Raw genomic sequence first — 13148 nt, 5'->3', positions numbered from 1 at the left:
GTGTGTGCTTCTCGCGCCTCCCCTCAATCAACTTTTGTCCCTGCAAACAATCTCGAACTGGCATTCCACGGCACCCACTTCATTAACACGATGCTTATGAGCCTTCTTAATCACCTCCTCTGTGTACTCTGTCATCTTGCACCCATAAATTTTTTGATTATTGGCCATTGAGTTATTTGCCACCGCGTATCATTCCCTGAAGTACTTCATGGTGCGGTATAAGAAGAATTCTATGATACCAACAAGGGGCAGTCCCCTAACACTGCGCTGGACCCAGTTGTACACCTCAACTAGGTTTGTAGTCATTATACCCCACCTAGCACCTCCCTCGTCATAGAGTAATGCCCACTTTTCTTTCGGCTCATGCTCAATCCACTATGAGAAGCTCTTGATGGCCTAACCCATCTTCACCTGACATTTGGACCATCTAGTCTGACGTCCTCCAGAGACATAGGGTGGTCGGCCTCGCTGTTTACCAGCCTCTTGCCTAGCTCTTCGGATTGTTTCTTTGTAAGCTCATCAAGTTTCTTCTACAATAGATTGAATTTCCTCTCCTGATTCTGGGTACATAGCCGTTTGAATATTTTCATAAGGGTCTTGTTCTTGAATTGACTATGGAAGTTTCCCCCATATGCCTCACGCACCACCTACTCTTCATGTCCCTAAAACGCTCCACACTGCCATTCTGTAGGTCTTCAATTGTTTGTAGAATACCTTTGTGCCAATTATGAATTAGACAAACACCCTCCACGTCCTTCACAATCATCTGCTTCACCCTCTCCAGGAACCAATACCAACTATCTCCACACACCTTCTCCACAAAGGCGATCGCCAGCAGCAACACCTGATTGTTACCGTCGGACCCAATAACTGTCAAGATTGGACCTTTATACCTTCCAGTCAAAAATGTGCCATAAATGCAAATGACTGGGCAACATTATTGAAAAGCCTCAATGCAAGGACCCAAGGCTAAGAATGACCACTGCAGGACGTGTTTGCCTGTAAATTGAGCACATGGATAGACTTTCAGGTCGTAGTAGCTTCCTAGGGTCCTTTAGCATATGGTGTGCAACAAGAGAGGGAGTTTGTCATACGATGCTTCGTACGCACCCCACTTCATCTCTAGCACCTTCTGCTTGGCTCGGTAAGATTTGTGGTAGCTAATCTTGTACTTAAACTTCTCCTCCATGGCACAAACAAACAATCGACTTGGGCTCAAAGATGGGATTCTCTACTATCTAAGGATACATGTATTGAGCAACAGAATCAGTAGTGAGGTTGCGGTGTGTTCCTTCCAATTCATCCAGCAAACATTTGGCTCTTCTCCTTCCCTCTCCACCTGCTCAACTAAGCCAGGGATGTCTTCCCTCTCATCAGCCTCCCCATTTGGTTCACGGGTTGCAACATCATTCTCTGCATCTTCCTCTTCTGCCCCATCTTCATTATCTTCTTCATTTTGCCCATCAGTACTCTCCACACCTTCCTCGGCTGTAACTTCAACACCTCCTACTTCTTCTTCCATCTGACTGCTAGACCCAACCTTCCTGAACACTTCAATAAACAATATGAGCAGTAAACCGTGCTTAGTGCAACCATTTACATAGGTCCGGTAGTTCTGGATTCCTTCAAGTGGGATCAGCTCCCAAAAGTTTACGTCAGGCTGTCTTCTCACTACAGCCCTAACAAACAGCTCCACTTGATCTCTATAAACCCAAGTCCTCTCTCCTGCTCTTGATAAATTTTTGCAGAACGACTGAAATTCAGAAAAAATCTACCCCTTCTAGACCATATCTAACCTCCCCCCGACTATAGAACACTTGAAAAAATAAACTTTCCGACATGCCTGCCAATATACATGACATGAACAGTGGAAATTACTCTCATGTACTTAATTTAAGTAACTCCAACAACACCTACATTTCAATATATGGTACAAACATCGAACTCGAGCATCGCCAATGATAACAATTTTAAAATTATTTAAAATTATGAACAAATTCATTTTATTTTACCCGGTCAATATACACGATATTAATATAGGCAATTACTGAATATTACTAAATTTAACTAACTCTAAACACCCGATCAATATACACGACATGAACAAAAATTTTAACTAAATCTAATAATTTCAACTACCCCTAAAACAACTACTTTCTCTCCTCCTCCCTCCCTCCCTTCTTCTCTCCTAGACCCTCCCTCCCTTCCACTTCTCTCGCATGCGCTCGCTCTGGCTCGGTGGTTTTGGGTGCCGGCGGAAGCAAATGGCGTGCGACGTGCATCTGGGCCGCCCGCGGGTTTTAAAGAGGCAGGGGAGCTACCGCCGTCTCATTTGGCGGTAGCTTTCCCGCTCCCGCCGTTTGAACTAGCAGGGCCTGCTATCGCCAGATCCTCCGGCAGCAACTTGATACCGCCGTTCCATCTAGTGGTAGCAGTCTCGTCCCCCGCACCGCTGGAAACCATGTGCAGCCCGCCGGATCAAAGGGCAGTAAGCGGGTTTCCTCACTGACGTGGCGGACGCGGAAAGCTACCGCCCTTCGCTTACCACCGGTTGAGACGGCGGTATCCCGTTACCGCCAGTAGAGGTCTATTTCTGCAAATTTTTCGATAGATTATTTATTTCTACAAAATCGTAAAAAAAATATAAAAATAAAAAAATTCCGATGTTTCAGATTCATGGGCTCCGCTGCCTTCCAGCCAAATGGGCTGAATACCTCCTCTGCCTTCCAGTTCCAGCCCACGACGGCCCCAATTGCGCGGTCCTTCTCTTTCGCTGTTTTCCTTCGTCTCTCTCCGGTCTCCGCTCCTCTCGCCCCTTTCTTTCCTAGCCGCGTCCCGCGAGCCGGCGACGACAGGGCGAGCGGCCACCCTTTGCCAGATCTTCGTCCGGCGCTTCGCCGGCGACAAGCATCCGACAGGTATGCGCGCCTATTCCCTTCCCTTCCCTTCTTTCTGTGCGAAATCGAACACCAAAACCCTGATGTCTGCTATTTGTATTAGGATCTGACCACGTATTTACTGTCTGAATTTCGATTTTGTTTTTTTGCAAAAATTATCTTGTGCCACCATTGATGTGTAGTCTTGACGAGGTTGGTGTGTTCTATGGCAGCTGAAGATGGCGAGGATACCGTCCCTAAAGAGCCTCAATGCGTTTCCGCACGCCGAGGAGCACTTGTTGAAGAAGACTTACTCCGGTGCTATTGGTATGGACTATGGGACCCTATTCTTTTGCGGTTGTTGCAAGTGGATGCTGCGGCGTATGTTTGGGATTTTTATCTTAACTTGTGCCACCATTGATATCTTGGCAGTGACAATTCTTGGGCTAATTATAATGTTTACATTGTTCGTGCATGAGCTGCAGTTTTATCTTACCACCTACACCGTGCACCAGGTATGATTGGTCACAGCTTCTGTGTTTGTGGTCGATTTCTATCGAACTTTTCTGTAATATTTGTGTAGGTCATTTCGTTTTCCCTTCAAATAACTCTTAAGTTCTTTTCTCGGCACTGTGAATATGCCTGTAAAAAATAGGAGTTTATCCTCTTTTATTTTATTTAGAAAAATGTAAACCAACTCAACAAAGTAAATAATGCCATATCTTTTGAAGACCATTCTAGCTGGCTTGTGGGGTTTTAGTTCAAGCATCAAAGCACCAATCTGATCAAAGAATTCTTGTGATGACAAACTTGTCTTTGAATACGAAACGTAAATTATAAACCAATTACGTTGCTGAACAACTGAGATGTCTTCTGATTGTTGTAATAATCTGTAATTATCATTATGAGATTCTGCTACATTCATCTTCTGTGGTTTAATTTTATTTTCATGAGTTGATCCTTGCCAGTATCTGTACGATGAATCCTTCACCAGTTGATACTGTCTGCAGATGTCTGTAGATCTGAAACGAGGAGAAACTCTACCAATCCATATAAATATGTCATTTCCTTCTTTGCCATGTGAAGGTCGGTTATTAAGTTTGTTGCAAGTCCTTATTTGGGAATTATTGAACAAACTGTTTCATGACTTTTTATTTGAAAGGAAGTTTCATGATTTTGAAACATCTTTCTCTGACTCTTGTTTGTTTAGTATTGAGTGTGGATGCGATTGACATGTCTGGGAAACATGAAGTTGATTTGCATACAAATATTTGGAAGGTAAGATCTCTGTTCAAAATTTTGTTCCTTCCGGTTTGTGTTCTAGCATTTTAATACAGTGGCAACATTTATTGTTACCGTTGCTTATGAGTTGTGATGAAGAAACATTACAACATGTGTGAGTATTAGTAAGTGATAAGTGCATATCCTCATTTGTCAGAAGCCAGAAGACAATAGATTAGGCTGGTTAGTTGTTTTTCATGTGTTAATGTAGAACTGCAGAAACATGTACTTTACCAGCTCTGATTTGTATCTTGCTGCAGCGTAAACAATATTTTTCATATGTATTCCTATGTTTAGTATTTCCCTGCAAAATTTGTTTCATATTTTGTAAAAATGCTATAATTGCCTTGCTCTTATGTCTAATGTTTTCTCTCTTTATCTGCTTAATACAGCTTCGCTTGGATAGATATGGCCATATCATTGGTACAGAGTACTTGTCTGACCTAGTTGAAAAGGGACATGGGGCTCATCATGATCATGGTATACTCTTCTTCCTCCCTACAAAGGAAAAAAACTAGTTTAGCATGGAATCATGTCAATTGCCATATGAAAGAATTTTATCTGCAGTATGTGTGTCCTTTTCTTATTTTATTCAATGTAGGAAAGTATATTATGCTGTTGTAAATATAGTTAGCAGGTGGTGGTGTTCGGTACCCTAGCCATTCAGGCTTGAACTGACCTACCTCTTCGTTAGCTGGAACTCCTAGCTAGAGGTGGTAATAGATCATGGCCCTTATGCTCCCTTCACAATCCAACTCAGCCCTATATATATTTAGCTCAAAATCATATAGTATCTTAGCTGTTTCCTTTTCCAAAAGAAAAAAGAGAACACAATACTTTTTAAGTAATCTATAATTGAAAGAGAAGCAAATTCTCTGAGTCTTGATTATCATGGGAAAATGTCAATACAACAATGATGACTAAACTGATTGACCAAAGATGTTTGAGTTAGAATATCCCATCTGTTGTTGGGCATGATTTAGTTTGAATGTTCCATCTGATTGACCAATATGCTTTGGTTAGAATAGTTCTTCATAATTTGCTTATTAGAAGTTTAAAACAGACCATGGCCATGAGCATCACGATGAACAAAAGAAGCATGAGCCCACCTTCAATGAAGATGCAGAGAAAATGGTGAAGAGTGTCAAACAAGCGCTGGAAAATGGTGAAGGGTGTCGAGTAAGTTATTCATCCACATGTTCCCATTTGTTTACAGAATAGTTTTTCAGGTTGTGATCATGAATTACATTTTCTGGTGTTGCTAATGAAACTGCTTCCTCAATTTCCACAGGTCTATGGGATGTTAGATGTGCAGAGGGTTGCTGGTAACTTCCATATCTCAGTGCATGGTTTGAACATTTTTGTTGCTGAAAAGGTCAGTAATCTAAAACTGCAGATATCGTATGACTTTTCTACCCTTTGCACATTTTGGTTCTGAAGTATGCGTACCTTCTGTAATTGAGAGGTCTATCGGATAAAAGTCTATGCTTCTAAAAATGCTCATTTATATTGTAATGTGAGAAATACTGAAATAGGGGTCATTAGGTTTCCTTCATAAGATGTCATTTGGGTTCCTACCAAAACATCTCTTCAGTGGCTAAGTACATGGTGTCAAACCCTGTCAGTATTTAGTTTTCCTACTTGGTGCTCAAAGCTTGAAGCATCATCAACAGCTGGCAGATATTAGGATTCATTTCATGCTTCTTCGGCCCTTTTTGGTATAGCTTTCCTGAGAATCAATTTTCTGAAAAAAATCAGGATTTCCTGAGAAGCTGCTGCCTGGAAAATCTGCTGTCTATAGAAGCTGGGTGTTTGGCAATCCTGATCTTTTCTTGTTGAATGCCCTTAAAGCTCTATGCCCTTAAAGCTGATAATAGCTCATTTGCTTCATGAACAAAAGTAGGGCTGGCAAAAAAGCTCGAGGTTCGTGAACTGACTCAGCTCGTTCATATGTTTGGCTCGGTTCAGCTCGGGTCGACCTTTAAACGAACTGAGCCAAGCCTTAATTTCAGCTCGTTTTCTTAATGAGTCAGCCCGTGAGATGTTCGATAAGCTCATTAGGCTCGATAAAGATGAAAATATCAAAAATATTTTTTTACAAATATAGTTGTATTACTATTATTTGGTTAAAATAAACTTGTTGTTCAACTTGTAAGTCAAATCTAGCGCTAATTAAGTCTATTTCGAGTCTCCAAACATCTGTATTATCCTAATTTGTTGACTTATGTTATTTATTCCATAATATCATCATAAATTAAACTTTTAAATATTGTTAGCATACATAAATTATCATATATTGGTTAATATCATCTTTGATCATAACATTAATGTTCAACAATGCTAGGCTCATGAGCCAAACGAGCCGGCTCGAACTTTCAAACGAACCGAGCCAAACTTGATTTTTAGCTTGTCAACCTTAATGACCCGAGCCAAGCTAGCTCGTTATCAAACGAGCCATAACGAGCCGAGCCTTAACGAGCCAAGCTGGCTCGTCAGCCACCCCTAAACACAAGCATAAGGCAATGTTGACACACTATTTTAGCCTACCCCAACTTGCTTGGGACTGAAAGGCTATGTTGCTGTTGTGGTTACAAAATGTCTACAAAATACCAAGAATCAGAATACCATCAAATAAATGAGGAACAGAACAAATAAAAAAAATACATGACCTAGATCTTCCAACTAAATATTAGGGCTGAAACTACATATCAAGTCCAAATTACATTAGAATTACATGACTAATTATATTAGCGCTTCTTCTAAGCCCTGGACCACCTCAAACTCAAATTAATTGCCTTCGATTAATTAGAGCGAACTAGCACATCCATATGACAAACCAATTGCAAGCCAACTAGCAGATCGATACAGCAAATCAATTTTGCAAGTGCACACATAGATCCATTGTGCCTTCAGGGCAAAGGAATGAGGTTGAGGCACGGCTTGGCTGGTTCCTTTTGACGCTGTCGGGCCCATGCTACTTTGCAGCAGCCATTTTTACAAATTAGAAACATTGTTTTTTTTTCCGTGAGGTCTGTTGACTTCTATGGATATTAATAGTTTCCAATGGATGAATGAAATCACTGTTATTGTCGGTTTTGATGTAAACAAGCAACTTTTCTTTCTCACCTAACCCATTAACAGAGGGCCGTTGTGCAATTTGTACATCCATTGCCTTTATTAGTACATTTTTTGAACTGAGCTTTAATATAATTTACTAATATTTGTAATTTTCATACAGATTTTTGAAGGGTCAAGCCATGTGAATGTTAGTCATGTTATTCACGATCTGTCCTTTGGCCCTAAGTATCCAGGAATTCATAATCCACTGGATGAAACCACGAGGAAACTTCATGACACAAGTGGAACTTTCAAGTACTATATCAAGGTGAGTTGTCATTCATCTGCCTTTGCAATCAAGCATGTGCACGAAGCAGCTTCCAAGTGTCAACATTAGGGAATATAGCAAAGAATGCCTGAAGAGATTTTGATAGTGCTGTAAATATTCACATTTGCATTATTATACAAGATCATCACTGGGGGCCAATGAAAAAGTGTTATTTCCCATTTCCAGCAAGCCTATATCAATTTGGTTAAGTTGATCTTATCAAGTAAACCAGAAGATTTGCAGAGTGAATATTCTCTAGTTCATTTTCTTCTACGATTTGTAATAGCTTGTGAGAAAGTGCTCTCATCTGTTTGCCCAATTGATATGCAGGTTGTTCCAACTGAGTATAGATATCTCTCAAAGAAAGTATTGCCAACAAATCAGTTTTCTGTCACGGAGTATTTTCTTCCCATTCGCCCAACTGACAGGGCTTGGCCAGGTAACTGTTTCATTTCACCCTTCAAGCAAGCGTGTATGTTCATCCCTTTTGAAAGCTAATCTGTTTTCGTTTGCCCTGCAGCTGTTTACTTCCTTTATGATCTATCACCAATTACGGTCACCATCAAAGAGGAAAGACGGAACTTCCTTCATTTCCTAACTCGTCTATGTGCGGTTCTTGGCGGCACATTTGCCATGACAGGTTTACATCCACCTTATGATTCTATGTTTTATCTTATGCGTGTCATGCATTTTCCAGACTTGGATTCACTGATAACATTAGTTGCATGCAAGGTGGTACTGACAAAACAGAACTTGAAAAAAGAAAACAGCAATAGTTCATTGTTGTGATTCATTGCTTGTTTCAATACTCTTGCCAACTTTTGTTATATAGGAATGCTTGACCGATGGATGTACCGGCTTATCGAGTCCGTCACCAACTCAAAGACCAGAAGCGTGCTGCGGTAATTGTGAATTTCATGGTAGACGAAGGGAAACCGTGGTTACTTGTTGCTAGTCAAGCCAGTTATAGATCATCTTGCCCCAGCTAACTGGTCAAGCCATGTTGGTTTACATGTTTATTTGCTCCATGCATGGTTAACGTAAAATATGTCGTTAGTTTTTTTTATCATCAATTGCGTGCTAAAAGTCCATGGACTACAGTTTTGTCATCTACCAACGAGATCATGTCGTTTGTAATCATGTACAAGACAAAACATGGCTCCAGTATATATCCAAAGTTTTTTTTTTCTACTGCGAAAATCAATGCAAACATGTAGTTTCAATGTGCGAAAATACATACGCGCTTACAGGGATGGGCTGAATGATGATGATTTGTGTGACGTACTCCTCGAGACTTGCATGAAGCCGCTGCTAACTTTGGTCCATTATGGTTCGTTACAGTCTGTGGGCTACTTGCATTAAGTCCATAACCTCCCACTGCATCAGAAGTGCCTTTTCTTGGCAATATTGTATCTGTGACAGGAGTGAAGAGGAGAATAAGGCCCTATTTGGCAACACACTCCTACCTGTCACATCGGATGTTTAGATATTAATTAGAAGTATTAAATATAGTCTAATTACAAAACTAATTGCACAGATAGAGTCTAATTCGCGAGACGAATCTATTAAGCCTAATTAGTCCATGATTTGACAATGTGGTGCTACAGTAACCATTTGCTAATGATGGATTAATTAGGCTTAATAGATTTGTCTCGTGAATTAGTATAGGGATTCTGCAGTTAGTTTTATAATTAGCTCATGTTTAGTTCTTCTAATTAGCATCCGAACATCCAATGTGACCCTCCTAAAGTTTAGTACCTCGTATCCAAACACCCCCTAAGTTTACTGTCGAATAATCCGTCTTGTTTTAAACAGTGTTCTTGGCTTGTACTAAATTCAGTAACAAGTGCAAGCGAAAGAGAGGGTGGCTTGTACAATGTACTAGCAACCGCACGGTTGCTTTTCTGCTGTCAACGTCTCTGTTTCTTTCCTCCCTCGGTGTGTGGTGTGCCAATGCGCTGCGCTGCCACAATCCTTGTGGTTGTGGTCGAGCTGTTGGAAAGGCAGTGGGATCAAATGGCCGAGGAGGCCAAGAACGCCAACAAGTCGGCGCCGGAGGGGAGAGTTCCTCGGACTCTTCCTCAGGCTCTTCGGCAGGGGAGACTGGAGAGTTCCTCTAGATTCCAAGGCTCTGTGAACGATCGATATTGCTGTGAAGCAACGCACCGGTTCATACAGGAGAGCTCGCTGCACAAAGGTGTTTCTAACGTTGTCCTGATGCCCGCCATTCTTAATCCATGTGGATATGCATGCCAAGGTGCAACATGACGAGAGCCTAACTATGGAATAACAAGAGACTGAAGCGAATGGATGGGTGATACATGAAGAGACTGAGATGTACTCCCTCCGTCCCAAATATTTTGACTTTTCTATGTACATAGCATTTGCTATATATCTAGACATACCGTATATCTAGATGCATATAAAAAACTAATCACCTAGAAAAGTTAAAACGAAGAGTAATTTGGGACGGAGGAAGTATAGATGAAGTGATATAAATTGAATTTAAGATGGACATATTCAACTTCATGAACCAACATATATACAGTACACCAGCAGTAGCTGACACTCCAGCATGCTAGCTGGTTACTTCTCAAATTTGAGCATTCACTTTAATTTATTGTTTATATAAGGGTCTGTGATAATAAAGCTAAATATCACAGTTTGTAAAATGAAGAACACAACACCCGGTACTAATACCCTACCCCTTTAGTCTCGGTTTGGGGTACAGCTTCTTAAACCAAGACTAAAGAGGTTTTGGAACGAACGGGTGCTAAAACAAGGTTCTCTAAGGGGGTGTTTGTTTCTTTAGCAACTCCTAAAATTCCTGTCACATCGAATGTTTAGATACTAATTAGGAGTATTAAATATAGGCTAACTACAAAACTAATTATATGGACGGAGACTAATTTGCGAGACGAATCTATTAAGTCTAATTAGTCCATGATTTGACAATGTGATGCTACAGTAAACATGTGCTAATGATGAATTAATTAGGCTTAATAGATTCGTCTCGTGAATTAGCCTCCATCTGTGTAATTAGTTTGATAATTAGCTCATGTTTAATCCTCCTAATTAGCCTCCGAATATTCGATGTGACATAAATTTTAGTCAGGATTAAAGATCCAAACGCCCCCCAATAGTGGTGCCTTGTGGCCAGTAAGGGGCATGTCGTGCAGATCTATGTCGGTGACAAAAAAGGTGGATGGCTGATCAAGAAGCAGGTCTCATTGGTAAAGCAATTTGTGTTGATTAAGCTGCAGCGTGATGAGTGGATGAAGAGGGTGCGCATCTGATAGGGACTGTTACAAGAAAGATTCTTGGGATGGCCAGATCTTCTTGACAGATAACTTGCTGAAAATAGCGGATAAATAGCTTTATACCCGGCAAAGGCTGGATGCGATCAAGTAGTGCACAGAGAGGCACCAAAGAGAACTCCGACTCGATCTCCAAACGAGCACAAAACCATGATCCGGGGTGGATGCGACCAAGCGACAGGGTGAGAGGCACCGAAACCTCGAAGACTTCGACTCGATCACCGAATGACCGCAGAACCACAATCCAGGACTAATCCACACAAAACGGTGCAGCCTAACTGGAAGCCATGGAGCACGAACTAGGGGACCTCAGAGAGATCTTCAGAAGAACAGAGAAGAACAGGGGTGTGCAAGGCACTCAGCATCTTGGCTGCAAAACCATACGTGGTTATCTATTCATCAAAATTCAACTTATTTTTCCAGTAGTACGTAGGGGTTATTTACACAAGGAACAACCCTCCTAGTTAGTTATGAATTGAACTCTCCACGTTGGAAGGTGGAAGGTCAAGTGGTGAAGCATTCCCGATGTGCTCTTCAAATCCCACGCGTCTTATCAGCTTCTCTGCAGTCTTCACTAAATCAATCATAACTCCTTATTGGGAAGTCCAATGGTCATGCGGTTTGTTGTATTGGAAATTAGACTTCAAATCCGTTCCATCAAGTATTGAAGCACCTCCAGATCTATCGGGAACAAAGAGTTATGTTTGATTCATTATGCAGGTCCGAACAGATCAAAACGGGAAATCTTGACATTTTGCTTCATTAGGTTGGTCCGCTCGTATCCAAACATTCCTTGCTAGTCCGTTTCTTGTGGTTTGATCTGATTGTTACATTTCATCTCCATGTAGTGCAGTATCCTCCTCTTCATGTGTATACCTAATCACAACCAATGTAAAGGATTTAGGTTGTATAAAATTCGCACGTATGTTAAAGTTAATTTCAGCTAGGAAAACATGTACCTCTTGTTGGAGTTTTTTAGCACGGCTTCATGTAATTAATCCTTCATACACATGAGCTTGTGTACCCTATGCGTGGTCTTGTGTAACCGGTGGGATGTCCACATCATCCCCCCTCTTGAAAAAGAGTCGTCCTCGACTCTTCCCATCCAAAGAACGAAGAAATATCGGCGATGTTGAAACTTGTACTGACACCATATGTACTTGGAAGATCAATTTCATAGGTATTATCATGGATCTTTTGAAGCACTTTAAATGGTCCATCAGCACGTGGCTGCAACTTGCTCTTGTATTGGTCGGGGAAGCGATCCTTGCGTAGGTGCACCCAGACCAAGTCTCCTTGTTCAAACATCTTCTTGCGACCCTTGTTGGCATGCTGCTCATATTGCTTGGTCATCTTCTCAATGTTGACTCTTGCTTGATCATGTATTTTCTTGACAAATTCAGCACGCTTGCTTGCATCAAAGTTCTGACACGTTCCTGCATAGGCAAAGGCAAAAGATCGATGGGAGCAGTAGGTTTGAAACCATATACAATCTCAAATGGACAAAATTTTATGGTTGAGTGTACCAAGCTATTGTATGCAAATTCCACATGAGGTAAGCTTTCTTCCCAAAGCTTCAAGTTATTCTTGAGAACAGCCCGTAACAATGTAGACAAGGTGCGGTTCACGCCTTTGGTTTGTCCATCAGTTTGCGGATGACACGTTGTGGAGAATAACAATCTTGTCCCAAATTTTTCCCACAAGGTCTTCCAAAAGTAGCTCAAAAATTTGTATCATGATCAGACACAATGGTTCATGGCACATCATGTTGACGCACAATTTTCTTGAAAAACAATTCAGCAATGTGTGAAGCATCATCACTCTTATGACAAGGAATGAAATGAGCCATTTTGCTAAAGCGATCAACCACAACAAAGATTGAATCCCTCCCCCTCTTTATTTGAGTTAAACCAAGAACAAAGTCCATAGAAATATCTTCCCATGGCATACTAGGAATAGGCAAAGGGGTGTATAAACCATGAGGGTTCAAGCGTGACTTAGCTTTGTGGAAGGTTACACAGCGTAGGATGTATCTCTCCACATCTCTTCTCATCTTAGGCCAAAAGAAGTGATTAGCCAGGACTTGTTCCATTTTCTTGGCACCAAAGTGGCCTATTAATCCTCCGGCATCAGCTTCCTGCAACAGCAAAGGATGAATAGAACAATCTGGAATGCATAGTTTGTTAGCTCAAAACAAAAATTCTTCATGAAAATGGAATTTTTCCCAGCCCTTGCCATCACAACATTTAGAAAACGGTTCAGTTTGACACTTTCCAAACCAAGAATTTT

General features: G+C 41.1%; 1 protein-coding gene across 1 annotated transcript; it reads left to right on the top strand.

Annotated features, from left to right (window-relative positions):
* Positions 1 to 2758: 2758 nt before the first annotated feature.
* On the top strand, positions 2759 to 8733 carry LOC117846258 (uncharacterized). Its single transcript, XM_034727390.2, has 12 exons — positions 2759 to 2918; positions 3110 to 3203; positions 3309 to 3391; positions 3887 to 3962; positions 4087 to 4154; positions 4550 to 4637; positions 5221 to 5336; positions 5449 to 5532; positions 7396 to 7542; positions 7873 to 7981; positions 8063 to 8182; positions 8375 to 8733. Exons 2-12 carry the CDS (start codon positions 3116 to 3118, stop codon positions 8446 to 8448), a joined length of 1053 nt encoding a protein of 350 aa, XP_034583281.1. The 5' UTR covers positions 2759 to 2918; positions 3110 to 3115; the 3' UTR covers positions 8449 to 8733.
* Positions 8734 to 13148: the final 4415 nt, after the last annotated feature.

Source organism: Setaria viridis, chromosome 2 (genome assembly GCF_005286985.2).
Source record: "Setaria viridis chromosome 2, Setaria_viridis_v4.0, whole genome shotgun sequence".
NCBI lineage: Eukaryota > Viridiplantae > Streptophyta > Magnoliopsida > Poales > Poaceae > Setaria > Setaria viridis.
This window is presented reverse-complemented; position numbering and strand designations above follow the sequence as displayed.